The following is a 23,108-nucleotide window of genomic DNA, read 5'->3' as shown; positions in this document are numbered from 1 at the left end:
CTCCCAGAAGTCCCATCATATTTCATTTCTTGTGCATATTTTCTTCGTGGTTTCTACAACCAAATGTTTGAACACCAGATAATAACAGATAATCAGAGTTGGAAAGGACCTTATAGATCATCTAGTCCAACCCCTCACCCAAGCGGGAGACCCTACATCATTTCTGACAGATGGGCAGTCCAATCTCTTATTGAAAGTCTCAAGTAATGACGCTCCCACAATAGATAGACACAGATACAGATACAGATAATCAGAGTTGGAAGGGACCTTGTAGGTCATCTAGTCCAACCCCCCGCCCAAGCGGGAGACCCTACACCATTTCTGACAAATGGCAGTCCAATCTCTTCGTGAAAGTCTCAACTGATGGCGCTTCCACAACTTCCAAGAGCAAGCTGTTCCATTGGTTGATTGTTCTCACTGTCAGAAAGTTTCTCCTTGTTTCCAGGTTAAAGCTCTCCTTGTTCAGTTTCCATCCATTATTCCTTGTCTGGCCTACAGGAGCTTTAGAAAATAGCTTGACCCCCTTCTTCCTCTCTATGACAGCCCCTCAAATATTGGAAGACCTCTATCCTGTTTCCCCTGGTCCTTCTCTTCACTAGACTAGCCAAGCCCAGTTCCTGCAACCGTTTGTTGTATGTTTTAGCCTCCAGTCCCCTCATCATCCTGGTTGCTCTTCTCTACTTTTTCTAGTCTCAACATCTTTTTTATAATGTGGTGACCAAAACTGGATGCAGTACTCTGGGTGTGGTCTTACTAAGGTTTAATAGAGTGGTATTAGTACCTCCCTTGATCTCGATTGTGTCCCTCTGTTAATGCAACTTAGGATTGCATTAGCTTTTTTAGCGGCTGCTGCACACTGCTGGCTCACATTTAGCTGGTTGTCCATGAAGACTCCAAGATCCCTCTCCCAGTTCCTGCTGTTGAGCCTGGTTTCCCCCAGTCTATATGTTGTACTTTTGGTTTTTCTTGCCTAAAATTTCATTTTACTAGATATGGCCTAGTGTTCTAATCTGTCAAGATCCATCTGGATCTTGAGCTTATCTTCTTGGGTGTTAGCTATTCCTGCCAGCTTAGTATCATCTGCAAATTTGGTAAGTTCCCCTTCTATTCCCTCATCTCAGTCGTTCATGAAGATATTGAAGAGTCCTAGGCCTAAGACATAACCTTGTGGCACCCACTGCTTACTTCCCTCCATTTAGACTTAGACCCATTAAGGATTACTCGTTGAGTACTGTTTGTCAGCCAGTTGCAGATCCATCTTGTGGAGGTGGTTTTTCTAGGTTACCAAGAAGTAGGTTTTTTAAGGATTAAACAAGTGAAGTGCGGCTGGGTGAAGCCACGGCTTATATGGATCTGGTGCCGGGCGCTGCGGCCAATGACAGCCGTTCGAATCACCCGTGATCGGCTCGGCCAATTGCGGTCGATTCCGAGCGGCCAATCAGTGCCGCGCGCTCGACCAATCCGGTGTCTGCGCGCTTGACCAATCCGGGTTGCCGGATTTCAAGAATGTAAATGTCCATACAGAACAGTTTTGTTCTACTTTGTTGAATGCCTTGCTGAAATCTAAATATATTATGTCCACAGTATTTTGCTAGTCTACTAATTTAGTCACTAATTTAGAATGAAATAAGATTGGTTTGGCATAATCTGTTTTTAACAAACCCATGGTGACTGCTAGTTATTACTTTACTTGTTTCTAGATTTTGGCAGATCTGTTTTTTTATTATCTTTTCCAGTATCTTCCTAGGTATTGATGTTAGGCTGATTGGTCTATATAGTTTCCTGGGTCTGTTTTTATTTCCCTTTTTGAAGAAGGGAACCACATCAGCTCTTTTCCAGTCCTCTGGTAGTTCCTAATATGTTTGATTGTTGTAGTTCCTTGCTTACTTCTTACTGCCACATGAATAAAATTGGACTTTTTCATATCTTTCAAAAAGACTAAAATTCACTGAGAAAACAATAATTTTCTTATTTTTTGCAACAGAAACAAGGAAAGCAACATTGTTTCAATATATTCACTTTGCCAAAATTAATTATGTATTTCAGTAATGATGTTATTAGTTTGATTTGGAAACTGCTTCAGTACATAAATGTTGTATGAAGACAAATTCATGATAATATATACAGTTGATGTATCCTAATTGCAAGTAGCCTTAGTATTTAAGCAGTTACTTAGATTGTATACAAATAATGCATTTGTTTAAAACAACCTGCAAGCATGAAAACAGAACTATATATTAAAGAGTTTTCTCTTTTTTGCAAATCATTTATTTGAAATTGATTACTATTTTTCATTTTAGCTTTGAAAAATTACAAAAAAATGTTGTATTCAATATTTAAACTATTTTCTTCCCTCTAGCTTGCCAAGTTAAGAAACACATTTCTGGCAAAATGTTCTACATGCAGCTGCTTATGAATAAGCGTGGGCCTTTGTCCAAGATATGGCTGGCTGCTCACTGGGATAAGAAAGTCACAAAAGCTCATATATTTGAATGCAATTTAGAAGATACCATTGAAAAGATACTCTCCCCTAAGGTATGGCTTTCATAAAACGTCACCAAAAATAAGGTCCCCTAATTTTACTCAACACTGGGTGTGGCATTGTAAATTAAGTTCTGCAGCAAGACCTTGAGGATCTGGATATGTTTAATCTTGCAAAAAAAAACAACCTAAAAAGGGTTGTCACACCAAAGAAAGTCAAGCTCTCTATCACCTCAGTATATAAAATACAGATTAAGGTTTTTAAGTTACAGGAAGGCAGATTCTAGCTTATGATCAAGAAACAGTTCCTAACAATAGGAGCAGTTCAGTGGTAGAACCAATTATCCAGAGTGATGGTGAACATATTTTCACTAGATATATATATCCAGACCAGATAGCCAACTGTTACAGATGTGTTCAATTGGGTTCCTGTACTAAACAAGAGCTTGGACTCATTGCTCTAAATTACTTCTGCAAATAGAGCCATTTTTAATTATTTAATTTTTATCCTGCCTTTATTATAAGTAATTCAAGGCAGCAAACATTCCTAATATTCCTATTTTCCCCACAACAACAACAACCCTGTGAGGTGGGCTGAGAGAATAATTGGCCTACAGTCACCCACCTGACTTTCACGCCTAAGGCAGGACTAGGACTCCCAGTCTCCTGGTGAATTGCCCAAAGTCACTCAGTTGGCTTTCATGTCTAAACACAGCAAAATTAACCCAGTATTTCCTGAAAGGGATGCCCTATGTCCCATTTGGATACCTTTAGCTACTCTCTTAGATGGGTTTTAAGAAAAATGAGAACCAGGATAATGACTCTTAATTCTGTTGCGATCTTTCCTGTTAATGCCAACTTTCCCACCCCCTCCTCCCCCAGTTTAAAATTGCTCTTCGTACCTCGGGACATCTTTTGCTAGGAGTGGTGAAGATCTATCACAGAAAAACCAAGTATCTTTTGACAGATTGCAATGAAGCCCTACTTAAAATGCAATCAACTTTTCAACCAGGTATGCTTTTCCCCTACTTATTATTAACAAGAAGCTTATTAATGGTAAAGAAATGGCTTTAACTTTTGAAAATGAAACAAGTGGTTCGCAAGGATTCAGGATTCATGAGATGATTCTTGGAAGGCCATCTCAAGATCAGAATCAGAATGAATCTGGAAGGGACCCAGGAGATTTAGTCCAACCCCCCTGCTCAAGAGGGAGATCCTATACCATTTCAGACAAGTAGTGGATCATAAGCTATCGCTTCATGTAGAGATTGCAATTCTAGAAAACCAAAGTAGAAGTAAATTCCAAAGACTACAATGGGGCTTATTTTTGAATAGTCATGCCTAGAATTGCACTAGCAGCAGAATGTTTTTGTAATTGTGTCATTATTCAGTTGACAAATATTTTCTGCCATCTAATTAATGACTACTAGGTGAAAATTTAAAGAATGTGAACACACTTGCTGGATGCCCTCAAAATACATTTTTATCTCGCTGGATATATAAAGCTACTTCATCCCACAGTTACTTATATTCTATATTTTTCTTTAGGGCTTGTTGACCTTCCGAAAGGACATTCTGAGGCAATGTATGATGCTATCACACTGCCTGAAGTGTTTCATGATTTTGATACCCAACTTCCAGACATGAAGTAAATACTTTCCAACATTTGTTTATTGCTAAGAATAGAACAAGTGAAAAGGGAGTGAATTCTCTTTTCATCTATCACTTTAACACAGCTTTTCTCAGTGTCATTTTCCATTCTGTTCTCATTTCCCTCCCTCTCAGCATCCTTAATATCAAACCACTCTATTTTCTTAATAGTTATAACTGGATTGTAAGGGATCACTTCTCTGTGTTCAGTCCACTTACCCAGGCTAGATTTACCGTAGTTCTGAAGAGCACAGAGCACTATTTTCTAAGGATTTCCTTCATGAGGATTAATTGCGCTTTCTTAAACTTTTTTCACAGTCCAGATTAATGTTTTTATGATAATGATAAACTGATACAATACAGGTAGTCCTTGATTTACAACAGTTCATTTAGTGACCGTTTGAAGTTACAAAAGCATTGAAAAAGGGATTTATGACCATTTTTCACACATACAACCGTACTAGCATCCCCGTGGTCACATGATCAAAATTCAGGCACTTGGAAACTGGCACGTCCTTAGGACGGTTGCCCTGTCCCTAATCCCCTTCTGACAAGCAAAGTCAATGGGGAAGCCATATTCACGTAACAACCCTGTTACTAATCTTAATCACTGCAGTGATTGACTTAACATTCTTTTAACAACAACAGCCAGAAAGGTGGTTAAATGGGGCAAAACTCACTTAACAAATGTCTCACTTAGCAACAGAAATGTTGGGCTCAATAATGGTCATAAGTCGAGTGTCAATTTCGGGCTTGAATTTGTCTTGGAAGATGGACTTTGTTCTTTTCTTTTTAAATGGATCTCATCACTTGGAAACCTGACATTGAGGACTACCTGCACATTGTTAGTTTTTAATTCTTGAAGTGTATTTGGGGGATAAAGATAGATGAATGTAGCAACTGAAGCAGCTTTTGTTGCTGAATCTGTGCTACTAACCATTTCTTAATCCCATTATGGAGTAATAAGCGAAAGGCGATGGAAGTGCAATTTAATTAGAATCAAATATATTAAAATATTATATGGATATGTTTTGTGAATTAGGAAGTTAACGGTTCAGTTTTGCAGCATTTCCTAAAACTTCTGTTTTTTCTTCTTTTCTAATAGTGCCATTGAGGTCGCCCAACATTTTACACTGCACCAGAGCAAAATTGAGGACATCACACTGACAGAATTTTATGGGCAGAATGTTCTCAATGGCAGCAATTTTGGTAAGGCTGCAACTTTTTCCCCTCATAAATCAAAATACAAAAGGTTTTTATTTTATTTTCAAAAATTGCATTCTGGATTCAATATTTATTAGCAACTGATTTTTAACTCGCTGCAAAGTATTATATCTCCAAGATATATAAACATAGCTGAGTTATTCATCTATATTTCTCACAGTTGAAGAAATTGAAATTCCAAGGCATGCTAGCTTTTTCAGTGACAGTTTAATAAATAGCTCCAATAGTCTCCTGGCTGACCACAGTTCTTCGAATTTAACTGGAGGCAAAATTGCATTAGAGTATGATGGATTTGGAGACGAAGAAGCTGGAAGAGATATGATTGGTAGGTATGAACAAAATCCAGTCTAACTATAGCTGTCTGATAGATATGCTAAAATGTGCATAACTTACCCAAAAAGTTTAGTAACTTTTATGTTCTAGTATTTGCTTTTTTCTACATAGTCCTCTACTTACAACCACAACTGAGCCCCACATTTCTGTTGCTAAGCAAGGCAGTTGGTAAATGAGTGGTGCTCCATTTTATGTCCTTTTCCCATGGTTGTTAAAGCGAATCACTGCAGATGCTAAGTGAGTTGTGTGGTCGTTAAGCAAATCTGGCTTCCCCCATTGACTTTGCTTGTCAGAAGCCAACTGGGAAGGTCACAAACGTTGATCACATGGCTTCAGATAGTGCAACTGTCATAAACACATGCCAAGTGCCCGAATTTTGATTAGGTGACCATGGGAATGCTGCCACAGTTATACAGTAAATGTGCCAGAAACCCCATAAATGGGTTTTTTTCAGTGCCATTGTAACTTCAAACAGTCACTAAATAAATGGTTGTAAGTTGAGGACTACCTGCATAAAATATGTAGTTATGTACATAAAAAGTGGTTTTTTAAAAAACTTTATATACCATAATTATTTTCTTAAGATGATATTCTTGGAACTGACCAGAATGGCCTCCTTGCAATATTTGACATGGAAGAGGAACTTCCTTTACCCCCCAAAGATCCAGTTGATAACAGAAAAGGTGAGTTTATAGCTACTTTACTTTAAACTGTTTTACTAGTGTGACTGATGCTTTTAGAAGTTAAACTTCTAAGATAGCTATACAGTATTAATTTGTAATTGTAAATATAGTGCTGTGGTTTATTGTCTTTTAATGTTAGGTGTATTTATTATGGCATTAGCTGTCATAGAATCAGCTTGTACATATGTGTAAGTTGTTGTTTTTACTTATAAATCGGTACAAGGGGGAAAAAACCCTTGATAATAAATAAGAGCAGAATAAGTGAAAAGCAAAAAAAAGCCCAACTTTATGTGGCAATTTTCTGTATGACATTTTTTCTTAACAATAAGAAAATCAGCTATTCATGTCAACAATAATTAAATAAAACATGATCATCATAAACCAATAAATAAAATTAAACATTGTAATTCAGCCCTGAATAGATGCAGTCATATTTCTTCATTAGTTCTAATTCAAAAGATTCATGCAAGTGTTTTTTTCTTAAAGTCCCTTTGAAGTTCTTCAAATAAAAACCCTAGTACAAAATTGCTGATTTTTTTAACAAAAGATTTGCTTTTGTTATAGGTCACTTTTTCATCCTAAGGCTTTAAAACTGATTTGCAATAAAGCAGGTGTAATCCAGAATCAAAACACAGAGCAACAGAATGTCTGAAAAACATAAGGCAGCAACATTTTAATAATATTGACTCCAACTTAAATAACTCAGGTTTCAAGGCCCAAGATTTGTATGTGAAGTCACACACATTTCCATAGGAATCTCCACAACGTGGTTACTGCTGTGGAAAAGGACATGCTCTTAGCCAAAAAATTATACACTACCCAGTCATTGCTTTTGAGATGGGCAATTACATGAGAAAGAGGCAGAGACAAAGGAGAAAAACATGATAGATGATACAGATGGGAGAGAGAAAATGACATAGATAGATGGTAGGTAGGTAGGTAGGTAGGAAGGAAGAAAGAAAGAAAGAAAGAAAGAAAGGAAGGAAGGAAGGAAGGAAGGAAGGAAGGAAGGAAGGAAGGAAGGAAGGAAGATAGATAGATAGATAGATAGATAGATAGATAGATAGATAGATAGATAGATAGATAGAGCAGAAGATAGATAGACAGACAGGTAGGTAGGTAGATGATAGACCAGGAGTGTCAAACTGGTGGCCTACGGGCCAGATGTGTCACGTACAGGCCACACCCACCCCAGCTCCGTAAAGGGAGAAAATGTTGCAATATGTCATGTGACAGGGTGAGTTTGACACCTGTGTGATACACAGACAAGAGAAATGTTTGACAGACAGATTCAAAAAACACAATAGATTAGAGATAGTGATTGATGATGAAGAGAAAGAAAGAGAGAATGATTGAGCAGAAAATATAGATGGGTGGGTGGATAGATAGATAGATGATAGATAGATAGATAGATAGATAGATAGATAGATAGATAGATAGATAGATAGATAAAAATAATTCAGCAGAAAATAGACAGATGATAGACAATTGACATGATTGATAGACAGAACTGGAAAAAATAGATTATAGAGATTGATGAAGTTAGATAGACGGACAGACAGACAAAAAAATACAGATATAATTTATTCCATTCTTTTAGTCTTGAGTCAAGAAAATATCTCTGCGACATGTTTAAGTTATTAACTCCCAGACAGGCTTAACCTTAAGGTGAGCTCCACTAAAATTATTCGCTGAGCAGAAATTGGGCTCAGTGACCTAAATAACACTCTTAACTCTGTGATTGTCTAAATCAGCAGGAACTACTTTTGATCCAGACCAGGCTGTATGTAAACATGAAACAAGAAATCACCAACGTAATGAAACATTGTTCAGTGAGGAAGACGGCTTCGTTCCTTATCCTATTGTTAATCCAGGTTAGAATTGTTTGTTTCTGTCTTGAATAAAAATGAAATATAAAAGTGACTAGCTCGATACCCAATGCTTTGTTATAAAACTATGTGGTCAGGCTTAGTTTTGGGGGAGGAAAATAAGGGGTGGGGGGAAATTTTGCCTACCAGCATCCATAGGTATTAATCTAGCTAGCATCCTGTCAGTGTGTGAGGGAGTTGAGGGCTGTTTGGAAACTGAAACAGTATTTGCTATGTAAGCAAGAAGGAGACAACAAGGAGCCTGGGCGTGGCTTAGCTCAACTGTTCTGTACTAAAGCTGGTTGCTGCTGTGAATCAAAAACTGAAACTCCTCTGCTTGTGTTTTGGAAGAGATTTCTTTTCAGGTGGGGAGGGGGAGTAGAACTCTTTAGCATCAGAGCATAATAATAATAATAATAATAATAATATAGGAAATACTGATGTTCTGATGGTCATTTCGAAAAATCCTTTCTTAGTGAGCACCTACAAGCCAAGAGGAACATAACGTGCCAAATTTCAAGTTTGTAGGTTTTACAGTTCTGGAGACTTTGTGATGATGCATGAGGGGTATTTTACTTTTATATGTATAGATGACAAATCCAGAAAAGCATTTCACTGGAAACATTTTTTTCAACAGAAGTGGTCGTCTCTTCTTAGTCTTCTTTATTTTCTAAAAAGGATTGTCCTTGTTAGATTATATTCATTCATTCGTTTATTTATTCATAGGATTTGCCTGCTGCCTGAAACCAACTTCTAAGCAGCTTACAGAACTTACATACAAAACACAGTTCAGAATAAAATATAATTAATTACATTAGTAAATCTAAATCTAATCCTTCAGTTTTCAGCTCCTAAAGTAAGCCAGCTGAAGAAACAGATACGAGAGTTTACTGGGAATCTATTTTATTGTTAAAAAGCATATCAGAACCTTGAAAACCTGACAGACATTCTATCTCCTTCATCAACCCCTAACACCTTATACCAAAGTGTCTATGTAATACAGGTCCTGGTTCTCCCAAAGGTGTTTTTTTAAGAGGCAACTGGACTTTCTGGTTTTTCTTTGAAGACGTTTCGCTTCTCATCAAAGAAGCCCCTGCAGCTCTGACTGGGTGCTGGGAAATGGATGGATTTACCAGTATATTCCATACAGACAGCTGGTCATTTGAATCCTTTTTAGAGAGCGGTTGAGACCACCAGGAGGTTTATCTCTGTGTCCTCAGGATCACCTGAGTGGTGCAAATGGGTGTGGAGCCTTCTTGGAACTGCTGAAAGGACCGTGTTGTAGACCGGAGATAGATTCTGTCGTATCCCTCCCCCTTGGTTGAGAGAGGGCTGTTTTATTTGGAGACACAATGCAAGGAGTATAAATCCTTCCATTCCCTACCACCATCCAAGAAGCTTCTTGGATGAAAAGCGAAACGTCTTCAAAGAAAGAAAGAAAAAAACAGAAAGTCCATTTGCCTCTTGGGTAAAAAAAGCACCTTTGGGACCTTATAGCAAAGAGATGTAAGGCAGAGCAATCTTGAGTTTCTTTCCTTCTCCCTTTTCCCTTTAACAGCTCAGTTGGTGCTTATGTAATGGCTGTTGAATTCCTCCTATAGGAATTCATCTACAGGTAGTCCTCAAATTATGACCACAATTTAGCCCAAACTTTTCCTTGCTAAGCCAACGCAGTTGTTAAGTGAGTTTTGCCCTATGTTATGACCTTTCTTGCCACAGTTGTTACACAAATCACTGCAGTTGTTAAGTGAGTAACATGGTTGTTAAGTGAATCTGGCTTCCCTATTGACTTCGCCGGTCAGAAGATCGCAAAATGCGATCACCCGACATTGGGACATTACAGTCATCGTAAATATGAATCAATTGCCAAGCATCTGAATTTTGATCACGGGGGTCATGGGGATGCTGCAACAATAGGGGTGGGATGCTACCGGTTCTGCCGGCTCTATAGAACCGGTAGCTCTGAAGAGCAGCAGACAACGAACTGGTTCTGTGTTTGCTGCTGTTTGGCCTACCCACCAGCCTGGGCTCTTACCTGTCCTTTATTTCCTGCTTTTTCAACCTCAGCTGCTTTGAGCAGCACAGATGAGGTTGAAAAAGCAGGAAAAAAGAGGTTTTTCAAACGCTGCGCTTTTCAGCTGTCCGGGTAGTATAGCTGATGGTTTTTTTACATGTGCGCGCGCAAAACATAGTCACCGAACCAGTAGTAACACCAGTTGAATCCCACCCCTGTGCAACAGTCATGTCAAAAACAGTCATAAATCGTTTTTTTCTCTGCCAGTTAATTTTGAATGGTCACTAAATGAATGATTGTAAATCGAGGACAACTTGTATATATACCTGTTGTGGTTTGCCGGCAGCAGTTGTGGATGGCTGAGGTCTCGGAGAGCGAGGACTCAGATGAGGGGTCTGCATGTGATGAAAGGATGCGGCCAGGGCCATCGGGAAGTGGAATGCTTCGGAGATGGTGGAGGCTGGCAGCAGTGAGGAAGAGGCCCCCGAGGAGTGCGCATGCATGCAGGGCTGCTCGAAGGAAAGAGAAGCTGCAGCAGCATGGGCGACTCGGGAGTAAGGCTGCAAGGTAATGGCCCCTCCCTGAGAAGATAAAAGCCAGCTGAGAAACGGGAGTTCTTTGCAGGAAGCAAAGAAGATTTTGCATTCATTCCTTGTGGACGTTCCCCCAAGGCAGTGTTTTAGGACCAACTCTCTTCATACGCTACATAAATGACCTCTGTGATCATATCAAGAGCAACTGCGTTCTCTTCGCTGATGATGTAAAGCTGTTCAATACCACAGACAATACTGTTACCCTCCAAAAAGACCTTGACTGTGTATCAGAATGGTCAAACAAATGGCAACTTCAAATCTCAACAAATAAATGCTCTGTCTTACATATTGGCAGAAAAAAATCAGAAAATAAAATACTAGCTAAATAGTCAAGACCTTGTTGAGGATCTAAACTTTGTCAAGGATCTTGGAGTACTCATCTCAAATGACCTAAGTGCTAAAGCCCACTGTAACTACGTAGCCAAAAAGGCTTTAAGAGTTGTTAATCTAATCCTACGTAGCTTCTTCTCTGGTAATATCACGCTACTAACTAGAGCATACAAAACATTTGCTAGACCTATACTTGAATACAGCTCATCAATCTGGAACCCACATTACGTATCTGATATTAACACAGCTGAGAAAGTCCAGAAGTATTTCACAAGAAGAGTTCTCCGCTCCTCTACTCATTGTAGAATACCTTATGCCACCAGACTTGAAACTCTAGACCTAGAAAATCTAGAACTACACCACCTCCGGTCCAATCTAAATATAGTATATAAAATCATTCATTGCAATGTCCTACCTGCAAATGAATACTTCAGCTTTAATCATAACAATACAAGAGCTCACAATAGATACAAACTCAAGGTAAACCATACAAAACTTGATTGCAGGAAATACGACTTCAGCAACAGAGGAGTCAATGTCTGGAATACTCTAACTGACTTTGTGGTTTCTTCCCCAAACCCCAAAACTTTAACCTTAGACTGTCTACTATTGACCTCACCCCCTTCCTAAGAGGTCTGTAGGGGGCGTGCATAAGCGCACCAACGTGCCTACCATCCCTGTCCTATTGTTTCTTTTATTTTTCTTATGAATATCTTTCTCATGTATTCAAAACTATATTTATTCTCATACCTGTATCTTGTAAGCGATTGACAAATCAAATAAATACTTAAAAAAAAATACATTCGGAGTATCTTGTTTGGAGACTCTCTGTGTTTGAAATATTTCTTAGTAACTTTATCTAGTATTCTTGGCAGCCTTGCACAATCTTGGCAAGGCTCTTTCATATCGGAGCTAATTGGTTTGAAGCAGCCTTTTACCCGTGAAGGAACGGGATTTGTAAAGAATCATTAAAAGGTTGTGCTGTTACCTCTGTTTCGTGTTTGTTTCCTTGGAACAAGGTTTGGGTCAGAACCATACACCTCTACACTAATTAAAATGCTACCACCTGGACTTGCCCACTACAGAACACTGTAGCACCTTGCCCAACTCCCAACCTTTGCAGGAAACCCAAAAGCTTACTCTGTTGAGAAACTGGAAATGGAAGGAAGATAAGAATAGTCTCACTACCTCCATTTAAGCTCGACCCCAAGTGACCAGTGTGGTTTACCTCTGGAGTCCCCAAGCCCCAGTCCATGGACTGGCACCAAGCCACGGCATGCCAGAAACCGCGCTGCGCAAACGAGCAAAGCCCCATCTACAGGCAGCACACAAAGCTACGCCCCCTCCGGAGCATGGAAAAACCTCTCTCCATGGAACCGGTCCCTTATGCCCAGCTCTGAACCTACCAGAGAGGTCTAGATCAGTGCCTGCCCCTCAACCACTTATTTTGGGGGCGGGGGGGTTGGGAGTTTTGTATTTTAACCTTGTCTTGAACAAAATAAATATGTGTATGTATATATGTATACCTATGTAAAAACCAAAGTGGAAGGTTCTTTGTAATGCCAACATTTCATTAGGCCTGCAAACATAAATATGGATTAGTATGATGGGATTATTATCTGCTCAGCACTCTCTGGTTGGTATGTAATGTGTCCTTTGTGTATGTCTCTTGTATGTAGTTCAAAAGAAACGAAAAAGGAAAAGGAAAAGAAAGTTACTCGTTGACCCGGTGAAGCAGCTCAGCAAAGCTACCATGCAAAAGCAGCTTACAAATTACAAGGATACGCTAGCCCCCTTGAAGATCGCACCTCCAACCAAGAAGCTGATGATTTTACAAGAGTTGGGCAGCGCAGACAAACTTATGACCAGACCCACCCAGCCTTGCTTTAGCACAGATCTGCAGAGGGTAAACAATTTAGGGCCTCATATGTTATTTGCATTGTTGCTATATAACACAAAGCAGGCGTGTGTAAGCCTTCACCATCCTAGGTGGTTTCATAGATTTAAATGATGGGTGGAGGGCAGGTGAAGACCGGATGAAGGGTTTTTCATAATGATGGCTATCTGGTTCTTTTGTGCCTCAACACTGTTTTTGACTCCTGGTGACTGCCTGAACTAGTTCCTGCGGGTTTTTTGGAAACGTTTTTCAAACGTAGTTTGCCATTGCCTTCTTCCTAGGGCTGAAAGAAAGGGACTGGCCCAAGATCACCCAGCTGGCTTTATGTCTAAGGCAGGACTACAACTCAAGAGTCACCCAGTTTTTAGCCTGATGCCTTAATTGCTACATCAAACTGACCTTTCAGTTACAGGGGAGTCAAAATTAAGACTTCTTAAGGCTTACTTGTGGGATTTCCTGGGCATTTAATTAGATACTGTGGAAAAATGACACAGGCCTTTAATGTTATACACCACTGTTTTTATGTCCTTGAAGTACTGCCAAATATTGGGCCTCTGCTTCTAGAAATTGATGTCTATTTCAGGGGTCTCCAAACATGGCAATTTTAAGACGTTGACTAGGGAATTGTATCTTTTATTTCCTTCTTTCTTTCCTTCCTTTCTTTTATCCTTCCTTCCTCCCACCCCCTTCTCTCTCAGTCTTTCTCATTCTTCCTCCCTCCCTCCCATCCTCCTTCCCTCCCTTCACCTTTTTGGAGGGTGCTACTCTGTACAATTAAAATACAGGTAGTCCTCAACATAACGACAAAACTTGGGTCCAAAATTTATGTTGCTAAGCAAGGCAGCTCTTGTGAATTTTTACCCCATTTTATGACCCTTCTTGCTATCGTTAAGTGAATCACTGCAATGGTTAAGTTAGTCACGTGGTTGTTAAGTGAATCTGGCTTCCCCATTGACTTTGCTTGTCAGAAGGTCGCAAGATGTGACCACATGACCCCGGAAGACTGCAACCATCACAAACATGAGCTGCAACAGTCATAAGTATGAAAAAGGATCTTCAGTCAATTTTTTCAGTGCCTTTGTAATTTCAGATGGTCACTAAACGAACTGTTGTGAGTCAAGGTCTACCTGTATAGTCCTTTTTCAAAACGATACCATGTTCACGTGCCAGGAGATGATTGGCTATTTTTTTTCCTTCCTGTTTCAGTATAGTCTTGGCACATGACATGCTTTTTCCAGCGTAGTCAATGGTTATAGTCCAGCAGCAACTATAATGAAACCTAATTGATAGATTCCCGGGGCAAAACTGTTTCTAAATTGATCCGGCTGAACACAGGGATCACTTTGTAGAGCAATAAAGAGCTTCTTGGCAAGATTAAAAAACAGATTACAGTTTACGCGAAGGCTCACATTTGAAATAGCTTGACAGCTATATACCTAGACGTTATACTTAATTATGAATTAAACATCGCTCAGAAGCTGTAGAAAGCTTTCTGTAGCAACAAAAAGCTTAAGCAACATAAGACTTATCAAATTACCTCGAGTTAATTTGTGGGGGGGGTTTTTTTGCAGCTGTTTGCCAAATGTCTCAAGAATAGAAGAAAAAATTGGCAACAAAAGACTGAAGAAAGAAGCAAACAACAAACTGCCCAAGGCAAGACTTTAGATTTTTTTTCTTTATCATTCTTTAATATGATTATAGGTAGTCCTCGACTGATGACCACAACTGAGCCCCAAATTTCCATTGCTTAGTGAGACATTTAAGTGAATTTTGCTCCATTTTATCTTTCTTGTTAACGAATCACTTAAGTTAATAACCCATCTGTTAAATGAATCTGGCTTCCCCAGTGACTTTGCTTGTCCGAAGGTCCCTAAAGAGGATCCCATGATCGCTAGATGCTGCAATGGTTGTAACTCTCATAAGTTACTTTTTTCCGTGCCGTTGTAATTTCAAACAGTCACTAAACGAATGGTTGCAAGTTGAGGACTATCTGTAATTGCCTACCTTTTATATATATATATCTTAATGTAGTTTACCAGTGTTCCCCTGAATGTTATATTCATAGCAAACTGTGATTGATTGGGCTTAGAGAGAAACATTTGACTAAAATCATCCAGTGACCTGGATCATGAAGCAGGACTTGAACCCAAACCTCCCCAGTCCAGATACAGCATCTAGAGAATGTAAGGTTTCCATCTGCACCCTCACCTCCGCTCTCCTCAAACGTATATGAAGAATGGTACTGCATTGATTGTAATGTCCCAGAGCCAAAAAATAAGTCTCTAGAGGAGAAAGTCCTCAAATACACAGTTGGTAGTTCTCGAGTTACGACTGCAATGAAGTCTGCCCATTACGGTCATAAATCATAATTATGATTTAATGTTTGGTCCTGACAGGGCTCAAAGGTTGACTCAGCCTTCCATCCTTCCATGGTGGGTAAAAATGAGGACCCAGATTGTTGGGGGCAATAGGCTGACTCTGTTAAACCGCTTAGAGAGGTCTGTAAAGCACCATGAAGCAGTGAATAAGTCTAAGTGCTGGTGCTATCTATCTAGATTTTCTCTCTCTCTCTCTCTCTCTAATCGTGACTGTTTTTGCAGTTGTTAAGCAACCATAGCAGTCATAACTGCAAGTTCATTGTTTGCTGGGGGCTCAGTTTTATCAAAAAATGAAAATAAGCACCAGTTTTCCACAAAAGTATCGTATAATGTTGTCAAGCGACCGCAGGATATTGCAAACATTTCATTGTCATGCCCCTGTTGGAGACTGACTCCGTGGGACAGGAGGAACAGCCGACAGGGAGTGGAAGTGTGGCTCCAGAGGTGGTGGAGGAGGCTGGGGAAGGGCAGAGGCCAGCTGGCAGTCAGAGGAAGACCCAGGCCCATCCCCTCTCCATCCTAGGGCACGCAGGGAGGAGAGGATAAAGGAGAGGCGTGCATGGTGTGGTCTACAGGGGAGGAGAGGGCCTTGATCCTCTTCATGGGCTGCAGCTGTGAGAACTGGATAAGAGGACATGCGTGTGGGCCCGTTCTGGAAACATAGTGTGGAAATATCTCTAGTCTGTCGTTCCTCGTTCCTCTCTTGAGTTTGGCGTCCTTCCCAGTGTGTGTTCCGATATCTGTGGATGTCTTCAAGCCCTTATCTTGCCTGGTTCCCATAATTGTTTCAGTGGTTTGTGTTGTTTTTACTCTTTATAATTTATAGGCATTTTTAGTTTAAACGGCATTTCCTCCTTTTCCGTAACTGCTTGTGGGGGAGTTTTTTTGTCTCCAGTCAAGGGTATTCGAAGCAAAGCGAAGGAATAAAAGGGGCTTCACCTGTTTTTTGTGACTGTGTTTATTTTGTATCTCACCCTGGGTCGTCACAAGTCAAAAATGTGAATATTCTGCCAAGCTTCCAAAGTGTATTCACACATGACCATGAGGGGGGAGGGCAACCATCAGAATTTCGGATTCAGATCATAAGTTCTCTTTTTCAGATAGATCGTAACTTCAAACAGTTTCTAAGTGAGTTCAGGACTACCTGTAGCAATGGTTACATCTTTATGTTAATTCAAAAAATTACATCCATTTGTAAGACAAAATAAAGCTTATATTTAGAAAAATAGGATCCATCAACCTTTTCTTCAGTTTAGATCAGTTTGAAGAGCATTTAAGGGAATACAGGAATATAATCAAAATCTGCAGAGCCAATATGAATAAAATATCCCAAAGTGGCTAGAGGGATCGTGTTTACCTAAAAAAAAAATATAAAACTACAACTGAGGATAATTTCAGAATGAAAAATTAAAGTACTTTTTTTTTTACAAAAAGTATCTTGAAGTGGTACCAGGAGAATGGTGGGAAGCTAGCTTATGGGTAACACTGTGTTAGTTGTTAAATGTAAAGCATTCACATTTTTATTACGTTTTTTTCCTGCATATGTTTCTCATCATTTTCTGTCTAGCAAAGATGATAAGAATAAAGACTTCATAAGTGATAATTCTTAAACCTTTGACTAGAATACGGTGAACTGCAATTTGGACACATTGGAAATTTCAAAACTTAAATAGTATAAGATGAGATTATATGCAAATAATTATTTATTGGTAATGGCAATTAAATGGTAAGTAACATTGGACAAAAATTTAACTTCTTTCTCTTATTATCAATATAGAACTATCAATAGCAGAAAATTTAAATATACCGCAGGACACAAATTATCCCCAAAAAGAATCTGTGTTACAAAGTAGCAGAAACGAAAGGGATGATAATACATTTGTAAAAACTATGGTAAGTACTTTCAGAACAAATTAGGCTTTAATATGTTTAGGCATTATGTACTTCCATCAAAATGGGTAAACTGGATTTCAACTTACAAAGTTGACAAATTACAGTTTAATCCTCCTAAACTTTCTAAAACATTAATATTTAACATCACAGAAGTCTAAAATTCCATCACACTCTTGAACAGGAGTTGAGATGGATATATTTTTGCCTTTCAAACTTTCCAAGTCCTGATACTCCTTTTTGGTTAGTATTTTTACAAATATTAGCCAAATCCTTCTCTACTTAACTTTTAGAGATGACAAGCTCATCTGGGTACTCTTATTTAATTGAGCAGTTATTTATATTTACTTATTAAAGTATCTATTTCTAGCTTTTCCCATATCAAAGTATAATTCATTATGACTTAACAGCGTTAAAATTCATAACAAGAATGAGCCACGGTTAAAATGTAAACTTGGTAAAGAGACAGTTCATAAATAGCATGGGCTATATAATTTCACTCACAAATGCCCAAATAAATGGGATTTATATCCCAATTTGCCTCCAGAAATGATTACATGGCTCTTCCAGCCACGTTTTATCATGATGTTAATGCTTTGGTTGGATTAAAAGATAAAGTTTGATCTCAAATTATCCAGTGAGGTGATAAGCTATCCAGCTGAATGGGGATTTTGTAGCTTCAGTTCAACACTCTCAATATACCAAAGAATTGTTAGTGGGGTGAAGGATCTCAGAAAAAAAAAGTCATAATATTCTGTGTTTCTAATTAGGAATTGCCTGAAACACAGAATTGTTTGCAAAAAAGGTAGGATGTCATGTTTTCCGCTTGCACCTTCCATTGTTCTCTTATTCTTTTTTTGTGGAGTGTAAAATTCAGCAGAGAAATATAAATTCCATGTTGACCCTTCATTTTCTGCAGAACAAAACAGAGCTGACGCAGATCCATTTTCCCCCCCCCTCTTTTTTTTTTAACACCAGGAATCCGTTAACGAAGTGTCGGCTTTGTCCAGTGATCTTTTACCATCATCTTCAGTACAACAAGAATCCGAAAATGAGCAAGCAGCCTTGCAAAATGTGATGTTTACAATCTTCTAAACTTCAATACCGAATAATGACCGTGTAGCACCTGTGAGACAGTCTGAATCTGGACAACGGACCCCTTTCTGAACGGGGAAAAAATCTTTCAAAGAACTTTCCCTTCCAGCTAGTCCTTGATGGACAGCCGTTCATTCAGTGGCCGTTGGAAGTAAAGACGGCACTAGATGAATGGTGGTTAAGATTGGTCCTTGGAGTTCTAGCCATCCCAGCATCCCTCCGCAGTCACATGATTGTGATCTGGATATTTGGCAACCCGTTCCAGCAACGGGTGGCCAAGCGCCCTCGTGATCGCAAGATCACTGTTTGCAATTTTCCATGTTGGTTTCCCCAGAAAGTCCCACTTGCTATCATCCCACTATTAGGCAATGCAACTTCCTGATCATTTCCCATAACCAAAATCAGTGGGGAAGCCAATAGGAAGTTGTATGACCCAGGTCCACAAGTAGGTGACTCCTGCTAGATGTGGGAAGAAGTGAGGAGTGGAATGGGGAAGATGTATGAGAGTGCGCAAGAGAGGTGCAGGCTGTGTGCGCAAAGGTGCACGGGTATGTGTGAGAGGTGCTGCAGAGGTCAGGGTAAGCTGAAGGGTGCAGGTTGGGGAGGTAGCACAGGGGTGCATGTGGGACACCCCTGTGGGTCAGGGAGAGGGAATGAAAAGGGCAGCATAGGGAGCGTGGCCAAGAGACAACCATGAGGAAACTCATTTTTCATCCATTAGGAAAAGTGTCTTTTGGAGGTATGTTTTCTTGGAGAGTTTCATGTTTCTGATGCTTTCTTTTATGAGTTTTTTTTTGCTCAGCTGGTAATATCAGTAGAATAATAAACTTTAATTTGTACTTTTGATTTGAATTTGGTTTGCATTATTCTTTGCTCATTGTGTGTTGCAAGGTGTTTCGTTTTTTAAAAAGTCCTTTAAATAATCAGATAAAGTTTCAAAGAATTAAATAACGCCTCTGATAGTTGTATGGACAGTTTTACTGATACATTTAATCAACTTTATTAAAGCATGGCAAATTTAGTTGTCTGGTCTGGTTTGCCAAATCATGTTATGTAGAACAAATGTTTCTACATAATTAGTTGTGTAGAACAAACACATTTCCTTGAGAGGATGATAACTAGGAAGACAAGGCTTGGGAAGTTATATGTGAGCTATGTCTACTCTATTTTTTATGCTGCCTTTTATCTTCATTCAGGTGAATTTTATCAATAAGACATTATTTTGATCTGTGATATAGGGACCCCAGACAAGTAATTTGGACAATGAAGAACAAAGAAGAAGTAAGAGAACATTAAAGCTATTAAATACTTTCCAGGTAAGATATTATCAAACATAATAAACCTTTCTTCATATGTTATTTAATCACTGAAATGGCCTGATAACTCCAGTTTAAAAGGGTGTGAAACCTTTTTTTAAAAGGATAATAGTAAGATATAAAAAAACAAACAGAAAAAAACAAATATGTTGATTAAGAATGAAGGAAAATGTCTAAATAAACTATGGTGATTGAAGCAAATAAAATGTGAGTTGGGAAAAGATAGAAATGATGACAGAAAAGACCTATATAACATCCATGGACATATTAATATAAATACATTCAATATTTAAGCATATGATTAAATCTAAGACTATCTAAAAACACATTGCTTCATCTTCTCATTTTAGGCCACAAAGAAGTTTTCAAAAAAACAAACTAACAGATGCATATCCTGAATCTGTCCCTTGAAATCAAGAGGATATTTGTCATATCTGCCATTCTATTTCTGTAAAATCCTCTGCTGTGCCCCAGGCTCAAGCCAAATCTCTTCATGAAATGGCAGATAGCGTGTTTTAGAAATATAATCCAACCTTATCATTTTTACCAGGCCATAATTCTAGCCAGCTCTTCTTCCTAAACTGCCAGTGACTCATCCTTATCCTGCTTTTTCTTGAGCTGAAAATCAAGAGGGCAAAAAGAAGAGTTGATCCTTAGGCCAGGACTTGCAATTCCCTTTCCCCAATATTCAGTTGAAATGAATTTGCGGATCTCTTCAGATATTCATACAAGTAGTCCTCGACTTGAAACCACAATTGAGCCCAAAATTTCCACTGCTAAGCCAGACGGTTGTTAAGTGAGTTTTGCTCAATTTTTGGACTTTTCTTGCCACGGTTGTTAAGAGAATCACTACGGTTAGAAACAGGGTTGTTAAGTGAATCTGGCTTCTCCATTTTCTTTTCTTTTCTTTTTTTCCCAAAAGTCCCAAAAAGTGATCACCTGACTCTGCAAATACCATAAATACATTCCATTGCCAAGTGTCTGAATTTTGATCATGTGACTATGGGGATGCTGCAACAGTCATAAAAAAATGGTCATGTCACTTTTTCGGTGCTGTCATAACTGTGAATGTGACGGTTCCAAATTACGAAAGCACCGAAAAAGGTGACTTATTATTGTTTTTCACAGTTAATGATTGTTGCAGCGTCCCCATGGTCATTTGATCGAAATTCAGAGGCTTGGCAATTGACTCATATTTATGACGATGCCAGTGTCCCAGGATCATTGATCACCTTTTGTGTCCTTTTGACAAGCAAAGTCAACGTGGAAACCAGATTCACTTCACAACCATGTTGCTAACTTAACAACTGCAGTGATTCATGTAACAACTGTACTAATTTAACAACTGCACTGATTTACTTAACATCATAGAATGGAGCAAAAGTCACTTAACAACTGTCTTGCTTAGCAACAGAAATCTTGGGCCCTACTGTGGTCGTAAGTCTAGCACTATCTACAAGAAGCCCCATAAGCTACTTAATACAGTTAGGACAAAAATATTAAAATGTTATGCATTACAAATTAAAACATTCCAATGGATAGCATACTGGACCAAAACATACACAGGATAGAGATGGATCAACTGTAACTGTGAGAGGGATCTTGGAGTCTTAGTCGATGGCCAGTTGAATACAAGCCAGCAGTATGCAGTGGCAGCCGGGAAAGCCCGTGTAATCCTAAATTGCATTAACAAAGGGATACAATCAATATCAAGGGAGGTGCTAATTCCACTCTTAAGCCTTAGTAAGACCACACCTAGAGTCCTGCATTCAGTTTTGGTCACCACACTATAAAAAAGATGTTGAGACTCTTGAAAGAGTGCAGAGAAGAGCAACCAGGATGATGAGGGGACTGGAGACTAAAACATATGATGAACAGTTTCAGGAACTGGGCCTGGCTAGTCTAGGGAGAGAAGGACCAGGGGAGACAGGAGAGCATCTTCCAATATTTCTAGAGAAGGACCAGGGCAGATGTGATAGCAGTCTTCCAATATTTGAGGGGCTGCCCCAGAGAGGAGAAGGGGGTCAAGCTATTTTCCAAAGCACCTGAAGGTCAGATAAGGAATGATGGATGTAACCGATCAAGGAGAGATTCAAGTCCTAGAAATAAGGAGGAATTTTCTGGCAGTGAGTACAATCAACCAATGGAATAGCTTGCCTTCGGATGTTGTGGGAGCTTCATCCCTGGAGGCTTTCAAGAAGAGACTGGACTACCATTTGTCAGAAATGCTGTAGGGTCCCCTGCTTGGGTGGAGGGTTGGACTAGATGACCTACAAGATCCCTTTCCAACTCTGTTAATCTGTTGATCTAATCTATTAGCCGTTTTTGCCTAAATCCATTGGCAGAGCCAGGTCTTCAGGCCATTCTGGAAGGACAAGAGGGTGCTAGCGGATTTAGCCAGTAGTAGCTACATTGCCCCTTGTAGCTACATGCTTGACAACACAGGACATTATTTCCAATTATGCACAGTTGTTCTTCCATCTTAGACTCTCTATCCCATTTTCCTATCGACAGTTCTTGGTCTGTATGAACCGGCAAAGGCACACAGCCTCTCGCATAAAACTGCTTATTGTCCACTCCAAATGCAGAATTAGCCTCCTCTCAGAATACGTCCGCCTCAGTTATTTATTTATTTGTTTGTTTGTTTGTTTGTTTATTTATTTCGTTCTCTCCCGCAGCACTCGGAACAGCAAGGGGCAAAGTCTTTCAGCTTTCTGTCCCTCTGCAAGAACCAGAACAAGAAAGAAGCAGCAGAGAACTTCTACAGCTTGCTGGTTCTACAGAAACAAAGAGCGATTGAGGTGGCCCAATCAGCTCCTTATGCTGACATTATAGTGACCGCGGGGCCCAAGTTTCATACTTTCTGAAGGCCAGAGAAGGCCCCTCAAAACAACACAGATTAGAAACGGAATTGCTCCCTTTAAGCAAAATTCAGCGTCCCTTTTCTGAGTCAAGTAGAGACAACTACTAGTGACTAAACTGTAATGTAAGTAGCCTGCCTAGCTGTCAAGCTGCATACTGAAAGTTAAGAAAAGGGTGGTTTCCAACCAGTATTACTCGTTTCTTTATGTTACGTTTGCTTATTTTTGGTTCTTCGTGCTTATTTCCTGAGCTGCCTGCTTTCAGGCATTCCCTGGAAGGGGTAGATATGGAGCATGGATGCTGTCTCCAAAGTTCCACTTTTTCAAGCCAAAAATAATAAGAGGTGGGGCGCCAGCTCTTCCCTTCCCTTCATCTTGGACTTTATCTGAATCTCCTGTCTGGCTCTTTTTTTTTTCTTGTCTAAGAAGGATGGAATGATAAAATAAAATAACTTGCCCAGCAGAAACCATGGGAGGGAATAAGAATATGACAAA

At 39.4% G+C, this 23,108-nt stretch overlaps 1 protein-coding gene across 1 annotated transcript; it reads left to right on the top strand.

Moving 5' to 3' along the window:
- Positions 1-2,370: 2,370 nt before the first annotated feature.
- On the top strand, positions 2,371-22,675 carry RAD21L1 (RAD21 cohesin complex component like 1). Its single transcript, XM_087928659.1, has 12 exons — positions 2,371-2,535; positions 3,364-3,493; positions 4,030-4,129; positions 5,237-5,340; positions 5,516-5,680; positions 6,273-6,371; positions 8,129-8,245; positions 8,538-8,540; positions 12,856-13,082; positions 18,320-18,415; positions 19,675-19,752; positions 22,431-22,675. Exons 1-12 carry the CDS (start codon positions 2,392-2,394, stop codon positions 22,617-22,619), a joined length of 1,452 nt encoding a protein of 483 aa, XP_087784785.1. The 5' UTR covers positions 2,371-2,391; the 3' UTR covers positions 22,620-22,675.
- Positions 22,676-23,108: the final 433 nt, after the last annotated feature.

Source organism: Pseudonaja textilis, chromosome 3 (genome assembly GCF_049901715.1).
Source record: "Pseudonaja textilis isolate UNSWEBS1 chromosome 3, rPseTex1.2, whole genome shotgun sequence".
Classification (NCBI taxonomy): Eukaryota; Metazoa; Chordata; class Lepidosauria; order Squamata; family Elapidae; genus Pseudonaja; species Pseudonaja textilis.
Note: the sequence above shows the minus strand (reverse complement) of the source record. Positions and strands in the feature narration are given on the sequence as shown.